The sequence below is a fragment of the Anopheles darlingi genome, chromosome 3 (genome assembly GCF_943734745.1).
Source record: "Anopheles darlingi chromosome 3, idAnoDarlMG_H_01, whole genome shotgun sequence".
Lineage (NCBI taxonomy): Eukaryota > Metazoa > Arthropoda > Insecta > Diptera > Culicidae > Anopheles > Anopheles darlingi.
Window position 1 is genome coordinate 13,793,967 of NC_064875.1, and position 20,914 is coordinate 13,814,880.

General features: G+C 48.1%; 1 protein-coding gene across 4 annotated transcripts in view; it reads left to right on the forward strand.

Annotated features, from left to right (window-relative positions):
• The window catches only part of LOC125958262 (protein O-mannosyl-transferase Tmtc3), a 128,141-nt gene that overhangs the window by 88,133 nt on the left and 19,094 nt on the right, over positions 1–20,914 (forward strand). For all 4 annotated transcript variants that reach the window (XM_049691502.1, XM_049691501.1, XM_049691503.1 and 1 more), the window contains exon 8: positions 13,326–13,507. In XM_049691502.1, coding sequence (XP_049547459.1) covers positions 13,326–13,507 — 182 coding nt within the window. The remainder of the gene's footprint in view (positions 1–13,325; positions 13,508–20,914) is intronic.

The following is a 20,914-nucleotide window of genomic DNA, read 5'->3' on the forward strand; positions in this document are numbered from 1 at the left end:
GGAAAATTCGCGTGAAAGGGTGAACATAATGTATTTTTAAAACACACTTTTCACTCAGCCCCCACCCGGCCTTGCCACGCCTTGCCACGCCTTGCCGCGGCTTAAATGAAATTTTGTAATCTTTCGGGCACGCAAACAGCAGCGCACGCCCGGGAAAAAAACCCGAAGAGGGATGATGCGAAACAGAATAAAAGAAGAAGAGCAACAACAAAAAAGGCAACGAGAAGGCGAAGAAAAGAAAACATTTGTTACCGGTCCCATTTGCGCATGAAGGAGGGGCATCACCTCCCTTCACCCACTCCGTCAAAATCTCCATTTTTCGGGACTTTCTTTTCACGAAGAAAGGGAATGAGTCAAAGGACGACCAAGGTAAAGGGGGACGGTTGGCCATGGCCACAGGAAAATCCATTATTATCCCTTTTTCCTTCGAGCTCACCTCCTGCCTTTATCCGCTACGTTTTCCTTCGTTTCGCCCCGAAGGATTGACGGAAGGACGAAGGATCCATCCGTTCGTTGATCCTTCTTTTACCTCTTTTTCTTTTGCATTCTCTTTCAAAGAAAAAGTACACAATGGCACTACCTCCGCTGGTGGTGGTGGTGGCATCCCTTGGTTTTTTTTTGTTTCTTATCCGCGGTTTCTATCCGCGTTCGCAACGATCGCACTTTCTGGGCGTGCACCTTCTGGTGGGGCTGGTGGGGAAATCAATTAATTTGCGAAAAAGAAAGTGCCGGGAATCGGTGCTGGAAAATGTTTCCGTTCGATGGCGGTGTGTGAAGTCTGTCGTTAATTACTCCGGGAAAAGTCTCGAAAAAGTGGAAAAAGTGGGAGTCCCTTGGGGCCTCTTAACTTTAACCTGGCTTCTCTTTCTTTTTTTGTTGCTGCTTCCCTTCCCTAAGACTCGACTGCACATGGCTTGTGCTTTGTGCTGTGAAAAGCCCTTTTTTCCACCGTAGCAGCAGCAGCAGCAGCATCCGGAAAAGGGGATGAAAAGGTATTGATTTCTGGACACAACCCGACCACCCGCGGTGGCATGGTCTGCGGACGGTGCGGACACACTTTACAATGGATGAATGATTTCGCGGGGGGAAAGGGAATTCGATCTTCAAACGACCGCGGTAGTGCGGCGGAATGGTTCCCCTCCCCACGGGATATCATTCAAAGTAAGAGCTCCAAGCATCCCGCCGTGCTTGCGAGCAAACGCAAAAAGAAACGGATCTTATGAAATTGATTCTTTATGGGAATATTTCAATTTTATGCTGCTGCGACTCCTCCGCCGAGCGGCCATTCAACGAGCCGTAAGAAGGGAAAGGGGAGGAGGGAGCGTGCCCCGTTGTGCCGAAATGCCAAGCATGTATCCTCGCATAGCTCGCACTCCGCACATTGAAGAGTCAATAAATGCGAACCGAGCGGTCTCAGGGCCCAAGGACCACCCTGGGAGCCGGATTTTCGAGCCCCCGGTTCGAGGCTCGGCTGACTGGAGCGCACCGTCATCCTCACTCGTGTAGCGCAATCCCTCCTCCCTGCTGTGCGAGGAGGTCCTTTCGCCCCTTAGGGAGCCAGAAAGCCATTTCTGGGAGGAAGCAAAAGGGCTTTGCATTTTGCCTTCGACCTCTTGTGATGCTTTCTTCGCTTTCGCGTTGTGGGTTTGTGTCCCTACCGGAGGGCTTTCCATTGTTTTCCTTTGGTCGACCAACCGAACCGAACCGAACCGAACTGAACCGGATCGTGGTTCTGGTTTTGTGGGCAAAATGCTGGAATCGATTAACTCTAGCGTTGCACGCACTGCGACTCGACGGTTCCAACCGAAAAAAAACGACTGTCGATCGATCCGATTCCGATCCAAACCAATGCACTACGGGGAACCCATTGGAAGCAACCTGCGGTGCGGTGTAATACAGCAGCCGCCAAGCCCCTGCGGCCAACCGTTGGGCTACATGGCGAATAATAAATGAATATTATCCTTCGAACATTAGCGTTCGGTTGTACCCAGTTAGGTTGCAGAGAGCGGCTAACGAGCGCCGAGGGAATGCTGTTGCCACATTCACTCTCAGGTTTTGAGGAAATCGTGGAAAGTGTGTGAGGGAGCGAAAGGAGGAGTTGCTGAAGAAATTCTTTCCATCATTTTTCGATTAACCATTTCTACTGCTCCGGCTGCTGCTGCTGCTTGTTGGATCGAAAGCAAATAGTCTTCGGCGGGCACAGGATATTGCATCGAAGCTTTGTGTTCCGAGCAAACTTGTTTAATATATTCTCAACTCACGAAGGCAAAGAAAGAGGGCATCCTCTTCCTCTCTCTCACTCTCTCTCTCTCTCTATCAGCTTCGAACATTGTATGTAATATTCCCAGAAACTAGCAGCTTCCTGTTGGTTCAGAAAACGATATTGATTGAAATGGTTGCATAACATCGGGCTTCATGTTGCAGGCTGCTTCCGGTGCTGCTATGCCTCACTGGTGTGCTTTAGAATCAAAAGCTTTAGTTCTAAAAGTTAGTGTATTCATTAGCAAACTTTTATCGAACAATTCGCCCTATTCTAGGATGCTCTCGACTGACTCACTCACATTGCTGACCTTCATTCGAACCTACAACCACTTTAGTTTACGATGAAACAATAAAGAGAGCTTGTGCTGAATACGATTACCTCTGCCCCAAGTCTACCGTCTTGTGCATTTGCTGTGCGCTTTACGATTGTTCTGTGAACAACGTCGAAAGCAATAAAGCCATTCGAGGTCAGTGGTAATGTTGCGATAAATAATATTGAATTTATCACTGTCGCTTCAAATTTCCAATTCCCTGCTCGGTACAGTCGGTAGTCGGTGTCCTCCAGTCGAGCTCGTATGCTGCAGCTTGTAACGAGGAATAACGTTGGACATAGGATCGGAGATGTAAGCCAAAGCTTCTTTTGCGTCATCCGGATGGAGCGTGTGCGCACAGAATAAGCACACGAATAAACAATGCCCCCTCTCCCCTTTTCGATGCTGTGAACATGTTCCAGCGAACGTGCTGCTGTTCCCGGTGCTCACGTGGCTAAACCCTAAGGAAGAAACGTGAACCATCGTCGTACACGTACGCCCCGTGTGTACCCGAACTATTGAACTACTTATCGATACTTTTCCGATCGTTGCAGTTTTACTGTTTTGGTTCCGCGGTTTATAGGGGTTTGAGGAAATGTAATCTATACATTACACGTACATGAGTGGTTAAAAATTATACAAATAATGTGCTATTTAAGTTTTACAGAAACCATTTTGATGAAGGCAATACAACATTGTTCCCTTACAATTTATCTCAGATACTCAGAAAAGGGAGTTTTCTAATATTTATCGAACATTCCCTACTGCTGCCGGTATTTCAAAATACCGTTCTCGAACGGATGCCTGTTTCGCTTTCATCCTTTGTCGGAAATGTAAGCTTTCTTCCGGGAATCTCTACTGCTTGAACTTGCACAGAGCATTGCATCGTATGCACGCCCGAGCTCTCGGGTCCCATGTTCCCGTTCGATCGATCGGCAAACAAACCGCAAGGATAACTTACTTCCAGTTCATGCTTGCCTTGCGTCTGCGGTTCGTCCTCTCAGCACTTGAACGATTTTCTTTGGTTGCTACGAATCATCAACACCAACACACACACACACACACTAGTGCATCCGATATGCCCGATGAATCAAACGCAGCAGTGTGCCATGCCATGGTGATGGAGGCGCCTGGTAGCTGTCGATGTCGAACAGTCTTACCAGCCGGGTAGCTTCTCCCACTGCCAAGGAGCATTTTCGGTGACACTTAACCTTTGATTATTTTAGCCTTAGACTGTGCCAATGATTCCCGCGAACTCTGATCTTCCTTTGTCTCTCTCTCTGCGTACTTCGTTGTTCGGTCCGAAGCAAGCGCCTTGGATGGTTAATCCAAGCGAATGATCCCATTCTTGGCCAAGCCAAGCCAGCAACAACGGACGCAACCAGCTGCCAAGTAGTAGTTGGGGGTAAAATAAATGCCAAAACAAAAGCAAACCCCTACTAGCAAGCTAGCCCATGCCGATGCTCTGGTCTGGTCGGAAGGATGACGTGCGTCTCCCAAGTGGTTCTGAGCTTCACTCAGAAGGTCCGGGTGCGTTCAGGGTTAAAACAAAGAAAACAACGCCAACCCCAACTGAGGACCCGACACGTTCTTACGATGCAAATCCTGCCGATAGTGGGCCCCTAAGATAACCCACTGCTGAAGGCGGTCCCAGACTCTCCACTTCTCTCTCCCTTTCTCTCTTGCGCGCGCATATTTCATTCCAAAACGAAAGGACAACCACCCAGGCACGTGCTGCGAACGGAGCATATGGAGGCATAATGTTGTGTACATTTCCGCCGACGATCTTTGCGAACGCACCCGGTGCTTGGTCACGTTGGTCACCGGACGGTTCCCGTCTCGAGGAAGGTGGCGAGGGGGAGGAAGTGTCTTAACTAGCTACAGGCAATGGATGTATTACAATGGTTTTGTTTAGCCGACGTAACGTCGCTTGCGCTCGGCTAACATTGTGAGCGTACGTACGGAAATTGTGAGGCATGTTTTCCTTGGTTCCTTGTGTGTTTCCGAGAAATGATTTAAATAGCTGCCGGTTCCAGCTCTAGTGCTTCAAGCTGGGGCTGCTCGACTACTTGCGCTGCTTCTTTTGACTAAAGGCGTTTTCATATTTTGATGTTTTCCATTTCTAGCTTGAAGCTTAAGCTGAAGCTTCTAGCTTGAAGCTGAATATTTTTAGTTTTGTTTTTGTGTTTTAAGTGTTTTTATAATTATTTCATTTTTATTAAGGAACCTATGTTGCACCTTCTTATACCTTCTGTTACTGGAGTTAAAGTAAAGTTGAAAGTTTTAAATTAATATTTTCACTACCTGGATCATGAACTCAAACCAATTTTATTTAAACAAAGGTTTGGTTTAAAGGAGAGGCTTTGAGTGCAAGCTCAATGTGGGCCGCAAAGGATTAGCTCTTAGCTTAGATCCTTGAATCCACTCTCAAGCATCGCTGCAGCAGCACGCATTCCTGCACGATTCCAATCAGCACCGAGCAGCTACTGCACCGAGCTATCGTTATCTGCACTCCAGCCGACGGACCGATTTAGCACAATTTAGTAGCTAAATTACAACCTCCCTTCCTTTTTATGAGCTTATGAGCCACCACGATGGTGGTGCTGGTGCTGCTGCTCAGCTTCCTGACATTAGAAGATATAGCTACCTGGCGCTGGCTTTATGTTCCAATCCGCATGTACCTAGCGCGCATTTAATAGATGGCGCCTGGTGGATGCTGGTAACCGAGCGCCAAGGTGACGCTCGCTACCTTTGACTGCCACGGCAAGAAACCACGTTCCCGGGTCCCGGGTCCCGGCGGAGCAAGAAATCTACGTAAACGCGCTGTAAAAACTTTCATCGAGTACACCCGGACACACTATCGTTCCGTTTCGTTGGCCGTGACCGTCTTCAGGGCCCAAACCCTACCGCGGCGCGTTTGGACTGGCTAAAGGCGGATCCATCTTTGCATACCTGAACGTCCAGGGGTGTCCAGAAGGGGCGTACTTTCTTCATCCCCGTACTGTAACGGCACCGTGGGGTGTTGGGAAAGTTGATATCGCGAGAAGCCATATGCAGGTCTCGTATTCCCCATTCCCCTCGACGTCACGATAAATTCAAACTTGTGCTCCCCTCCCCCTCCCCCGAACCTTGAGGGGGAAATCATTTTCGAGCTCGTGCGACTCACCTCTAAGGCTTGCAGTGGCTACCGACCATTGGTTCAAGCCATGGTGTTAAGAAGAGATTGTCTCTATTAGCTACACCACTGCCGCTACCATTGTGGGGCGCACAAAGAGTCCATTGTGGCCTTGGCAGGTGCGTGCATAGAAGAAGTACGTATTCCTTAGCTTAACCGCTCGGGGTTCAGAAGTTTTCAAGCATTTCCAAAGTCATGCCCCGCGTGAAACTACACGCCAGGCCAGGACTTTAATGCAACCGTTTTCTTTTTATATTTTTCTTGGTTCATCCTTCGATTCATGAAGCTCGCGCTTTCACCTTGGCTGAAGCAATACATATCCTCCGGGAGACATTGTAAGCTAACTTTCGCCAAGTGTCATCGTTCGAGGTTGAAAAGGGTTTTATAGTGGGAAGATAGATGGTGGCGTGCTGCAACGTTCCACGTTCCTCCAGACCATAGTCTCGCGTAAAACTTTCTCCTTTATGCCGTTGCATTTAGAAGCGCGATACGTCTCGCGTGTAGCATATGTATTATATAAGTTAGTATGACGTTAGTATATAAGCCATGAAATGGATTTAAAAATCGAACAACCTTTAATTATATACGAACCGCTTTGCCACATCAAATGATTCAGAGCAATTAGCTCGATAACATTTTAATATTTTAACATTTCCTTTTTCATTAACTAAGTAGTTCCCGCTTTTATAAACATCACGGTGCGCCCTTGCATATTTAAGCTGCAATTTTCAAACCAATCTCGTTCAATAACACTGGTCCAGTGAATTACTTCAAACGCCAATCGTATGACACGTTTTAATTTACAAAAATCAAAACACTGCCTGCTCTGTTTACGGTGCTGTTATTGCGACATTCGTGATTGCCTCTCTCCATTCACATTGCTATGGTCAACAGTGTTTTCTCTCTCTTATTTCGTACGTACGTATCTGCCTTTTTTGCTTATCTGCTTGTTTGCTTTCCATTCGAAACGCTGTACCGGCCATACGCACACACCGGACATAATTACCAATCGTTTCCGATCGAATTTTCCGAATCGCAGGGAAGCAGGGAAAACGCAAAACGTAAGCAAACGAACGGAGGGACGGGGGGTTCATTTCGATTTTCGTGGCCAGCCGTTTGGGCTTCCCGTTTGGTCGGTGTATGCCGATCCGCTGCAAGATTAATGAATGCGCTGGAAACAATAAATATTTTCACGCGTTAGCACATTCACAGTGCTCACAGTGCTTAATGGTTTCCATCGGTCGGTTTTATTCCTGGATGACTTCGTACCACATGCTCTGGTCACTTCACGGGCGCCATGAATGTTCGTTGAATTCGATCTAATGTTTCGCTTTAGGGGCAGTAGACAGTGGAAGCTGAAAGGATGTGATTCATATTCATGCACTCATTTAACACAAACTGATGGTCTGTGTATACCAAGGCATCCTTAACGGTAATCGCTAACTCTGGAAAATGATCATAATTTAAATAAAAAAAGTCCGAAAGCAAAAAAATCATTCCATATTTTGTTAACTTCAAACCGTTACCGGATGCACTTTTGAGTATCATTCTCCACCATCAAAGCCATCTCGAGTTGCATTGTGATTATCACACAGTTGATTAAGCTACGGTATGGTGTTACAGAAAACCCCTCGCTCTGAGTATCAGGCGGTTTCAACATTAACGAAAGCTTTACGAGCTGTGAGCGAGCTTCAGCATCTGATCCGGTATTACACAGTTCCATACGGTACATCCATCTACCGGATCCAGTCGCGCATAATGTGCCGCTCTCTCCAGCAGCGGTCGGCACCGCGGAACCGTGCAGGGTGTACCGGTGGCCGGATGGTGGATGGTACTGATGGCGGTTCCTGGTGTTGGTTCTGGTGGGGATGCACGGTTTTGGTGTTTCACGTTTTCCCCATCGCTGGCGCTGCCGACAAACTTTCCGTGGCACCGCGGCGGCGGTGAACATAAATCAAAATGTAATGAATTTTTAACAAACTTTTCACCATCGTCGTCGTCGTCGTCGTCGTTGTCGTCGTTGTTGCTGCCATGCCACGAGTGCTACCAAATCCGACCGCATCGCCTATCGAGAGTTACTGTGCGAGTGTGTGCGAGTGTGTGTGTAAGCAGAGCGTGGCGGAAACTCAACTTTTGCAAGTAAACCGTACAACGGTGGTGACAACGCGTCAAAAGGTACCGTGGCAAAAATCCGGCAACAGGAAGACCGGGGAGGGGAAACAGAGGAAGAAAAGCGGAACCCACGAGTAATTACATGTGTTTTCCACCCGCTATTCGCCCCTCTCCCAAGTAACACGCAGCCCAACAACCAACCGAAACCGCACCGTGACGCCTTCGCTTGTCACGATGCTCCACGTCAGCGAATGCGAATGACAGCTGCAGTGCACCTGCAGATCTGTTTGTATGTGTGTGTGTGCTTGCGTGTGTATGAAGGGAGGGAAAAGTTCTATTACCGCATCAAAGGGGTCGCATAAATTATGCACCACCTTGGGTTACAATCGGTTGACTAAAAATGTTTTTCAAAAAAAAATATGATCAGCATCCAGCATACAAAGCGAGAGATCATATTAAAACCTTTCCGTAGCCGTACGTAATTGAAACTAATGAACTCGCGTGACAGTTGCCCTGCTTTTAACTTTTGTTTTTTGGTTTTTCTGTTTTCGCTGTATATTTTGTCGCCGCCATTACGCTTACCATTCCACTCCGCAACTCGCTGTCGCAGCAGCACTCGGTGCGGGTGAGAGGGGTACATTTTAATCTATGATAAATGAAACGAGAGCGAAATTAATTTCTGGTACACTGGCAGTGATGGTGGCGGCGGCAGCGTCGGCGGCGAACACAATCGGTGCATATGATTAATGGTGCAGCACCAGTCATACCGACTGATTTTCGTGCCCCTATGCTGGCAGCATGCTGCTGTTGCTGTGTGTGTGTCTGCGTGTGTCCATGGTGGCGCATATTTGTGTCAATTAAAGGGAAGATTTATTTTGCCCCGGGTTACATGCAGCCCACTTCACCTGCCATTTACTGAAGCCGGAGCCGGAGTCGAGTGGAGTTGAGCTTTCCAGGTTGTCCATGTTGTTTTTTTTTTGTTCCTTAGCATCCTTTTCTCCCGTTGTGCCTTCCTGTCGGCCCCGCTGAATGATTGATAGGGCTTGTAATTTGACATCAGGTGCTGTCTGATTTTTCGCATTTTTTTTTCTCCTGCCACTCTGCCAACCGACGGTTGTTGGATCCGGTTCGTTCGGTCGATCATTATTAATCATAAATCTGTGATGCAATATGGAATGTAATTTATTATCATTGCCATCATCATGTTGGATCCTTCGGTTTGAAAGGCTCCAAATGATTGAAAGTAGTGGCCAGCATTAAAAGTGAACTGTAAAGAAATCAACAACGGATGCACACGTGTGTCCTGATTTCGGAGACTGCGCGAAAATTCTCACCAGAAACCATTGCCGAAATTCATACCTTCATCATTCACATCTACCTGGGATAGTATCGATCAAAACCGATATCATCTAGACGGTTTTAGTGCTCCGCTATGATTGCGCATGTTGTTAACATCCTAACAAACCACAACGCAAACCAAACCAAGACAGAGAAATCTGATTCCCCAGCAACACTCATGCCTGGTGTTCAAAGGTATTTAGTACGATTTAACATAGATGCTGCAGCTCGAGAATAGCATTCCTCAGCAATGGTATATCGTTCGTACGTCATGACTACCAGCACCTGGATGTTGGAACGCACGATTGCTTTCAAGTTTTGCAGCTTCCCGAAGCAGCTCCTCTTCTCAGTTTCCGTAAAATCACACGAAAAGGCTTCAGCATGCTCTAGAGCCTGGGTTTGTTTGCGCAATGTCTCGTATGACAGCACTGCATGAGCTCCATGAGCTGGTTAATGCATATCCAGGCCAATAAGAAGTTTGGTGAAGCAGCTCACAAAAGACGCTCGCACGCTCCTTTTATGCGCACACGGGAGCTCCAATGAACCTGCCAGAAGAATGCCATCCATTGTATAGGGTGTGCCCTTTATGGCGCCGGGAAGTGACGTACTCGGCAATGCTCAAATGAACAGCTCAGGTTGTCAGCCAGTCAACCCTTCAGCCGGCTTTCCGGCACACAGCACTTCACACAATTACTGTCGGTCGGTGTGGCCTAGTAACGCAGCCCTTTTCATAATATCCCACCTCGGTCACACATTGTATGTGGGCGAAATAATAGAAGCTCACAGATGAAGTTATGCATCAGCTATTGATGTACGCTCACCAGGAGATGGTATTATATTCGATGCTGCAATCGTACAAGTGCAAGGATGAAACTACTCAAAACACGTTACTCTGCTCGAAAGCAGCACCTTTTATCAAATCGAAACTGCTAATATCGTCATTACTTCGACTTCTTCCTTCGTGAAATGTCTGTACTGCTGAGTTGGGTAGATGGCCTATTCCTATCAGGATTAGGTTGTTAGCGGTGTAACGATTTATGTCAGTATCGGTAGCGCGTAAATGGCGTGTCCAGGATGATGCAATAATTTATGCTCGCTCAGTCAGCAGCAGCCGCGATCCATCGGAGCTGTGGACGAAACACAGGCATCACCAATGGTAACAAGGCAACACCCTGTTACTAGAGAGTAATCTATTCCGTGAGGCTACAAGTAAAGTATACCAAGCTGCATCCTGCACCTCTCTCGGTGTTCGATGCCCACAGAGTTACGGTACCATAATCGCGAGCTATGATTATACACTATTTAGATTGGTGGTTAAGGGAGGGTTCTCTGTGGTTGTGTGCAACGGAAGGGGTTTTAATTTTTGCACCTGGCACCTGCTACCTGATACGTGGTTCGCCGCATCACGCTGGCTGCTATCCGCCTGTAACACACACACACCAAAGGGGGAACGCAACCACCAAGCCTGTATACGTGTTTGGTTGAGTTTATTCGCGTTTAGTTTCGTGGCTCCACACCCGATCGAACCGAAACACCTATATCGAGCGTCATGGTTTGGACCACTCTTGTGAAGTTAACGGCAAAAATCCTGCCTAAAACCGCGACCATGTCACTGGAGCACCCGCAGCACAACATTTTCAAACTCTACCAGTATCAGCTTTCACATTGAATATTCTCTTTTTTTTATGGAAAATCCCAACAAGGTGTGTTGGTTGGTTTCATCCAAAAATAGTAGCTCTGTGCAGAAGCAGCCTTATAATCAACAATAACCACCAGCGGTACCTAACACATCAGCGTAATTACTATCACCAGCTTGATAGCGAACTGTATCCACCATAATCGCTAAATATGGTGCAACAACCCGGCACTTGCAGCAGTTCGCAGAAATTACGACCAACCTGATCCGCGGTCGATGGATGTGAGGTGTTATGGATGCGGGAAGCTCAACAGTAAGCTACCATCTTCGTGTTCGGTTTGATGCGGTAGCACGGTTCTTGTGATGAGTGATGTTTGCTATTACGATCATGATTTATGGCCGAAGCAGCAATGCACATAAATATATTGCACCGCGGGCGAGCACACACACAACGTGCAGGAAACCATAAACGGTAGCTTATCCATTCGCATTAACATCTTCAGGGCCTCAGGGCCTGCGTATAATAGAAGCAAAGTGAGTAGCAAAGGGATCACGAAGTGTTCGGTCGGTTTTAGCATCTGAAAAGTGCACGATGAAATGCTTGTAAGCAAGTTATCATTATAATTTTCTGTTATAAAGAAAGAAAAGAAAGGTTAATAAATGCCTTTGACAGTTGAACTCTCTCCCTGGGCTTATCCATTTGAAAAAGGATCGTTGTAAAATGCCAATTCCTGAATATCTGAAACGTCGGAACCGTCATGATAAAGGCGTCCCCGCGTTCATTCTCAAGCCTTGACACCAAAATTGCTAACGCAAAACAATGAATGTAGGTTTTCTGAAACAGAGAGAAACAGAAAGCATCCACCGAGAGTGTTCGGTTCAGTTGGAAAACATCAAATAACAGTCGCAAGCTCCCGACATTAATTTCGGAGCACAATACCCCAAGCCCGCTCTCCCTCTCTGGCTCTAATGACCGTACTGTCCACCCAGGGCTTGGGCCCCTCCTGGTGTGTCCTTTTCTGATTAATATGAAGCCTTAATGCACCGAATAAGATCAGATGAGGGGTCGACAAAAAGTCGAAAATAACCTTCTATTTATCAGAGCACCAGAGAGGGACGATGAATAACCTAAGTCTCGAGCCCCCAAAAACCGTCGAGTTGACCAGATAGAGTATGAGTCGCCTCCGCTTAATACGCATCTCCATCTCTTTAGTCTTTGTGACGATGATGATGATGATGATGATGTTCACCAGCCACCAGGATAAAGATGATGATGTTCTGTTCCGTTCTGTTTTGTTCTGTTCTGTAGCACTCTCCGCACCGAAATGAGGTCCGTTAATGGGCGCCCGGGAGATGGAAATGAAACAAAAACAAACTCCCAAAATGGCGAACCATACGTAGTAGCCGGTGGTGGTACCCCTTAATAAGCTGAACCTCGTATGGACTACGAGGATGTTTTTGCTGTAGAGACCAGCGTCGTGGTCGTGAAATGAGCTAACAGAGAACCCAGAGACAAATGCCTTCGATTCATTTCTACCAAACGAAACCATACGACGATGTCTTGTAAGGAGTCAATACGCGGAGTCCTCTCGCACACAAAGGCACACCACTCCCATTCCCATACGAGGTGGCCAGTGATGATCCCCTGGGTTGGGATTTTCATGTTTGTCATTCGGCCACTATACCAAATATTGCCGGTGCCAAAGTGTGCGCAGAATGGAACTTTTTTCCGAACACACCAGGTAAAAGGTCCTTAAGCATAGTAAGCTACGAGTACGGGATTTTTTTTTTGTTTTGTTTTGTCGCTGCATAAACACAGTACATCGGTACACATTTGATGGTCCCCTGGCCGGGTTGGTCCGGTATCACACAATTCCATTAGCAGACCCGGAGCCCCACTACTAATACCGGTCCAAAGGTGCTTGGGGCGGCGAAGGCTGCGACTTAGTTCCCGGGGAAAACAGCCACCTCCATTTTCTGTCACCAACAATCCGACCTCTACCGGACAACAAATCCCACCAGTACACATACACACACACACCAGGGAGTGTACCTTCACCACCTGAATGAACCTCTGTCTGCAGATGACACACAGTGGCTGGATGTCCGTATGCCCAAGAGAGGCGAAAGGATTGCCTTCGTGTTCACCTTCGACATCCATTATTTTTCCATCAAATCCAGCCCAGGGAACCGGACGGCTGCTCTGGTCTTCTTCTTCGCGCTGTGTGGACACCAAATATGACCAATATTGTATGCCTCGTTACGAAATAACCCCGGCGCTAGTAGTGCCCAACCTCCTCCAAGTGAAGAGAAAGTCACTTGGAATGCTTCAATGTTCGACTGCTCAAGCAGACTTCGACCACCGTACTGCCAGGGTCTTCTCGCCGATCTCGTATCCTCAGTAATGAGCGTGGCAATTCGATTCCGTCTGCGAGCTCGAGCTGTCGGCCAGTCTCTAATCGCATCTCGTGTTTGTTCCATTCCATTTCAGATCCGGCTCGGCGATATCTACCATCTGGCCCGGTCGATGATGAGCGGGAAATCGTTCGCCCTGCCAACCGGCTGGTGGCCTCACGAGGCTAGCCGCCGGCTGGCGGTGCTCTGCATCACCACCATCGCCCTACTGTTCGTCCGGCTCCAGATCATGGGCTCCCAGCTGCCCGTCTTCACCAGGTGAGCGGTCCCGGTTTTCATTATTTTCTCGTCAGCAACCGTACCGCTTTTTGGGCCACGGGAACGGGCCACCGCACACCACATGCACGAATACGACGAACAACCACCAACATCACAACATGCAGCATCGGTGACTTTCGAATTGAGTGACTGGGACTGGGTCCTCCTGCCGGTCATTCGAACGTTCGAACCGAATGATTCGATTAATTTGTCCGAACCCCCACACCGGGTGTGCTAGGACTTTGGAGAACGATCGATTGCTGCCAGCGGACCGTTCGAAAATGCATTACAGACATGACACTCGTGCTGGTGGTGCTGCTGGTGCCGGTAATTATTTATCGTACTTTATGGCACCAATTAAACTCCTTTTTCGGTGCCGCCAGCAGCACGAGGTAACAATCCACGCTACTACGATCTGTCACTCGGTGTGTCTCTGGTTGGCAGGACGACTCGTTGGCTGGCTGGCTGGCTGGCTGCAGCAGCAGCATCATGCCAGGACGTCGGCTAGTCAGTGTCTGCATGAATCATTAGGCAAATGGCGGATCGCTGACTATCAGATGTCTATCTTTCCGAAATGCAATTTCGCTATCAAGCTCAGGCCATCAAGTTTATGACGAATGGAAGCACCGTATCACCGGGAATTGGTTGCTATGATGTTGTCCTTTGTCTGCCAGTTCTGCGGCCTTGCATACCTTCATAATAAGCGATCACAGATAATGGATATCAGAGCGCCGGTCGTCGTCGTCGTGTTGAATGTTTTTTTTTTGATTAATTTTTATTGAAAATTCGAACGAATTCGTAGTCAAGTACATGGAATGAGGTGTAATTTATGTTCCAAAAAAATGTTGGACATTCGCTTGAAATGGAAACATCGCATCCATTGGTGCATGTCGCAGTAAACCACCTTCACGTTGCTACAGCAACCCACCACAGAATCGATGCTAACGTTGATGTAACAGGAACAATACATGTACACACACACAATACAAGCGTAGATGCATTCGAAATTCGAAATCAAACTACATGCTGCTGCTGCTCACCCAGGTGACCTTACCCAGGTGAGCTTCGATTTGCCAGGGCCAGTAGCAGCACTCCGGTATCGGTCTGTCAGTGTCAGTGGCGCACTCCTGACCACCTGGATGTCCATCTTTCCTCGTGCATCGCTCGCTTGAACGCGGCTCCGGAACAACATGACGAGAGACGTGCGACCGGTAACCGGAAGGGTCGATCCATAACATGGTCCATCGTATAAACAACAATGCACCGCCGCCGATGCCGACCGTTCGATTCGCCATCGGGCGGATGATCATCCGCCTCGGGGTTTAGTTTTGTTTTTAGGAAACTAACGACGGAGGACGGAAGGCAGGAAGGAAGAGGAATGTCCGTGGATAGCGGTTGGATGTAGGACAATGAATGGCCATCGGGAATCGGGCGAGTAGTAGAACTGTGTGTATGTGTGTGTGAACATGGTGCCGGTGCCGATGGTCGTATATCAAACTTCAAACCCAGACACTTGCTCGCTGGCTGGCTAGTGCACAGCATGAGGTTCAGCAGCGCGACAGAAGGCTACGAGAGAATTTAATTAGGATTATGGTCGTTTGGCACTCGGAAGAAGTCCTGCCCCTGTGTCCTGGGTTTCACCATGTTTCCTTGGCATGAATCCACCTATGCCTCTCTCTCACTCTGTCTCTCTGTCTCCGTCACGTCTAGTCTGGCCACTCTCGCAATCTTGTCGGTGGTGTTAGTTCAGCAGCTGGCTCAGCTTGGCTGCATTGCAGCAACACTGCACGCTTATCTAGTCTGCTCACATGTTATACTCTCCACACACACACACACACACACGCGCGCGGGGGACGGGCCATGTTACAAATGCACATCCTCAGCGAGCGCCGCTGTTGTACTGTCGTTGCATTGCTGCATTTACACTGTTTTAGGGAGGGGGGCAGGTAAGGTCCCGGCAGACAGTTTGTATTTGTCCTCAACCATCATGCTCGCATTGCGATACGGCTCCACATAGCATTGCAAACCCCCCCGGGGGAAAGGCCGCCTCAAAAGGTGAATGCTTGGCCGGTCGGTGTACACTGAATGACCGCTGGACCGTTCTATGAGCAGGTTGCTTTCTTTATCCTCAGCCGGACCTTACACACACACACAGCGTGTGAGCAGCAACGTCAGTACCACCGCAAATGAAGTCGATTCTGCTTCCGATCTCGACGACGACGACTACGAATGCATCGCAATGCAATATGTCTCAACCCGGGTCTTTCTCGGTTTGCTAAATGAAATAGGGTTTTCCCGGGTTTTTGTTTGTTTGGTTACGATTCCGGTACCGGGTTTCCGGTGCAGTCGGCATTTACAAGAACATTGGTTTTTGGTAAAGGCTAGTTCAAAATTTCCGTACACGGTATGAGAGAGCTTCTATGAAAAGGATAACCGATAGTGGCTTTCAACGGTAGCACACGATTGCGTTTGGACTCCAGATTGCGGAGCATGGCTGCACCACGTACAGGAACCTACCGGTAGATCGTTTGTTGGTCATAAAATCAATTCGGAGAAACCGAAAAAGAATCTTTTGATCCTTGCACCTTGCTTTAGCTACGATTTGTGTTTTGCTTTAAAACTAGTACCACGAAAGCATTTTATGAAATTCTGCTTGCGCTACATTGCAGGCTTTGCTGGCCTACATCGCATCATCGCTAAGCAATGTGCTGATCTCATAAGCCCCGGGTTCCCGGGGTGGCCCGGCTTGTATGGCTTACTAACCTGACCAAAGGCCTGACCCTTCATGCTCACTGAAGTAATTTGCTCCCGCCCCCCGTTTGATTTAATTTCACAATGGACCCGTCCCAGATTGTGCAAGGCTCCATGACGAACCCATCCGCAAAATGCTGCTCCCCCTCCCGGTGGAATCCGCTTTTCGGTTCATCCGGGGATGAACGGCGGTCGGAAAGCGGCCGGCCCCAAAAACCGAGCAATCCTTTTTTCCGGCCCACATAACAACCGCCGGGAATGAAAGATGAAGGGTGCAAGGAAAGGGGGGAGGGGGATTGCGCCCCCCCCCCCCCTTCTGGGCCGAACGGCAAAAGGTTCGACCGGTTCATTAAACATTAATTAATCCCCAATAGGGGATGATTAAATTTCCATTAAATGCATCAGCCAGGGCCCGGGGGCGGGGGGGGGGGTTGTTGGCTCGGCTCGCCCATCCCTGGAAAAAGGGGGGGGTTGGTTCCATTCGAACGGAACTGGAATGCGAATCCATTGGCACGCAAAAGCCGAAAGCTCGCAGCAGAAGCCCACGCGGGGATCGGATAAAAGCATAAAAAAGAAGAAGATTATCGAAAATCAACATCCAAAAGGGGTCACTGGAGGTCCCCGACATTCCCGGAGGCGAAGAAGAGTGTAATCAAAAAATGGACACGCGATGCGCGTGAATTATACTACAAAAAAAAAGTAACGGACAGGAAAAGGGCGTTCGGTCTCTAATGGAGGATGACGATGGAAAATGCATGAACCATGCGTTTGGCTATGGCGTTGCTGACGTTTCCAGAGGGGAATGGGGACAGTAATGAAAGAACAAACAACACGATCTTTGCAACAGTCCAGCACACGAGGAATATGTCCTTTTTTTCGCACATTTTTATGGTCCACCATGCGTCTCCATCGCCTAAGGATCGTTCTGCAATAAGATTTAATAGTAAGAGTTTCTCAATATGATTCAATAATAAGAGATTCTCAATAAGAGAGAGAGAGAGAGAGAGATAGAAATAGAGAGCACACCAGAGACGTTCGTATGTTGAAATTGCAGTTATTGGATTCATATCATGCAAAATAAGATTACCACCCTTCGCGGCATCCCTCAACATCAACCTTTTATGCTGTTCCCAGTGGGTTACCCTATTCCTTTCTCCGATAAACGTGTACACTTTACACATCCCTGTCGTCCTGTCGTCCAGGGTGCAAAGATCCCGGGGATCACTCCCATTCCGTCGGAGGTCAAGGCGAGGCGTGGCGAGGCGAGACTTTCGAAAGTGCAACCCTCCTCCTCCATGGGCTAAAAAACCCCCATTTTCCTCCGTTGAAAATGGAGCAAGGCCGGGGGGGGACAGGGTTTTCTGCAGGTTCATAAATTATGTTTCATGTTTTGACGAGGGTCGAGGACACACACAGGGACCGGCACCAGGGGCGCGGAGGTATGAGGAGGGTAGTAAACCGAAATAAAATAAGCGTCGTACGTACGTAGTAATGGTGACGATGGGAAGGGGTATTATGCTAGCTTCTATTTTCTGTTTTTTAGGCAGAGGAGTAAAATAGCAAAAAAAAAAAAAAAGAAAAAGGATTCAGGTCACCGAGCCCATGCGCCGCCTGCCATGCTGTTGTGCCATGGAATAGGAGCCGGGGTGAACGAACTCTGGCGGAGAGTGAGTTCATGAGAAGCACATCAGGCGTTCGCTACAATCCATCTTCGTTCAACCATTCGACCACGTGCGCCATGTACCTCAACAAACACACACACATGTTGAGTGTATTAACGAGAAACTTTCATTCAACCCCTGCCCGTGGGTCCAAAAGTTCCCCGAATTCTATGGAAAGGGGGAGGGACGCCAGCCCACCTTCTTTTTTAATATGATTTATGGCAGGCAACGGAATCCTCTTAGCGCTTGTAACCGAACCTCCATCCAAGGCATCAACGAGGCTCAAAGATCGAGATTCCTCGCGCACTCGACGGAACCCCCGTTCGAATATCCGTTCGGTAGCAAAAGCATTTCCAAGAATGTGATGTGGCGTGAATGGGGGGGGGCATTCTGCTTCGGGCATTAGTGCGGTCCGTTCGCCATGTGTTGCGCCTTGGCGTCAAAGGCCCGAAGCAGACTCGTAGCATACAGTAGCCGATTGCTGTAGGAATTAGAAAGCATTTTACAAAGAGAGAATGCTGTTAAACCTCATTCCTGCTATTACAATAATCCCTTTTGTTGATGCTCTAAACTGCTGACTAATACAAATAGTCTCGTAAGCATCCAGCAATTTGAAGCTTTTGGATCGAATTTGAATACCTTATACCTGGATCCTATTGATAGCTTTCCCATCTCTCAAACGCAACAGCATTATTAGAAAGCCCATTAGCCCGAACTCTGCTACCTCTGCGTATTTTGCCAATCAAGTACAAAACATTGCCCACAAAACAAAGCAGTTACCATCTGGTTTCCCATAATGTTACACTCCCGCGTGAACGTGCGCGAACGAGGGAATCTAAAGCCGACAGTATAACCTCACAAAAGGCTTCATCGAAATGCGCTTCACGCTGGCGAACGGCATTGTCCCCTGGTTTAGGGCGTTGACGAAACCTCAAACATGAAACATCAAACTGTCATCCCGTTTTCGGCCCCTGTCAGCGAAACATTCATCTGCATGACATTCTGGCCGATGGCACCCGAATACCGAGGCCTGCACTGCACGGATTCCCTGCGTCCTGCCTGCCACACATGTAAAGCGCATGATTAATCAGCAGCAACGCGAAGTCAACCAGCGGTTTGGCTGCAGCAAATGGAAATCACAAATAACCGGAATGCCCTTGGCGCTACACCACCACCTCTTGCGCGCGCACGGGGTGGAAAATTTCGCTGAAAAAGGCGTTATGTCAATGGTGCAGCAAATATGTTTTCATGCTGGTTCATAGGGACTTCATGCCTGTCCCGTCAATTGTCGGTGTGAAGCCTTCTGCGTTGGCCTTATGTTTTGTGACGCAGTTCGCGATGGGGGACTGCGATTCCACCATGCGACTCCTGCTCCTGTAGCGAGTGTTGCTATTGCCGCGAGCACAATAAACTATTCGACGCCATAATAGGAAATTGATTGGAAAAGGTTATTTCGCACGGAATGATTTGATTTCCTTACCCTGCTACCGCCTACCCGCTAGTCGTTGTTGCTGCTGCCTCCATCCATTCTGCGGCTCTCTCTCTCTCTCTCTCTCGTTATGCTCGAACCAAGTACGACACCGTTCCCATTTAGTCGTCAAAATTCGGAGCGAAATAAAACAAAACAACAAAGGGTGCTGAGTGTGTGTGTGTCTGTGTGTATGTGTAGCTCAAGTGCGAACGTCACGATGTGCTGTCAACACACTTGCCTTCGCCCTCTTAGTGATTTCACCTTAACGGCCACGCCGCCGTTTACGAGCGGTTCGGTTTGCGCGAAGATTGCGGAGCCATTCGTTCGTACTGCAATCCGATCGTTGGGTAGTTTTACGCGATGCCACACTACCGTCCTGTCCTGAGGTGAGAGTTTACTATTTTCAGGTGTTTACACCGATGCCCTTACCAACAGCAGCAGCTGTTGAAAGAAGAGGTCCTTCAAATTCAATTGACATTCTACTATTTTTGAAGCTAGCTCTCTTCAATTTTATTAGCGAACTTTATGCTTCGAGGCGTCGCATACTCGCAACAAACGGTTTTTGAGATTTATTTTAACGAATCATTTTTCATGAACTAATTTATTTTACAAATGATCTCTTAAATAAAACATAATAAAAATCCCAAATAATGAATGAATATTTTTGAATGAATAGATAAACAGCAAATCATTGCCCAAATTCCGGTTCCTGTTGGTTACATTTTTTATTTAGTTACATACAATTACTTATCGTGTCTGTTTAGAGTATTTATTCCACTAAACTATTCCAAAGCTTGCGAAAAATCCTATTATTCCGACCATCGGCTACTAAAGTTACGTCAACAGGTGTAATCCGAGTCCAATCCACTGCCACCAACGAAAGGGGCCAGTAACGGTAACGGAGGGAGGTCTTGTCAAGTACTGCTTACTTCGTGCACTGCCCAAGGCGGCCTGCCAGAGGGCACGGTATGCGTATTTGCAAGGCATCGCGAGTGCTTCCTGAGGGGAGGTCTTGGCGAGTGGAGAGAAAATTATTAACCTTTATGGTAGTTTTATGACGTGAAATCGCGCAATAGCAAAAGTTGATGACTTCGTTGCCATTCCCCTCCCCCCGGCGGGGGGTGGACCATAACGGCACGGGGCGGATCGTCAGCAGCGTCTTCATCGGACGAAGCACTCTGCCAGTAGAGCAGTACAGCGGGTGCCAGACCAGGTGACGTGCTTCACGTTCACGTTTTCTTCGCTTTTTATTGCGCGACCAGAGGTTTTGCGAACGTGGATTGTGTTGGAAATTGCTAGCAAGGTTCAGGGCATCTGCTACTTTGTTGATCCTCGCTATCGTCATCGTCGTCGTCATCGTCGTCGTTGTCGGTGTCGTCGAAGACCGACCGAAGTACCAGCACTAAGTAGCCCAGACGTCGCACACTGTGATGTGCAGATGCAGGACCGAGTGTGTGCGCGCGCCTGTATGCTCTCTATGCTTCACACCGTTAACCTTCGACCGTCATCGTCGACATCCGCACC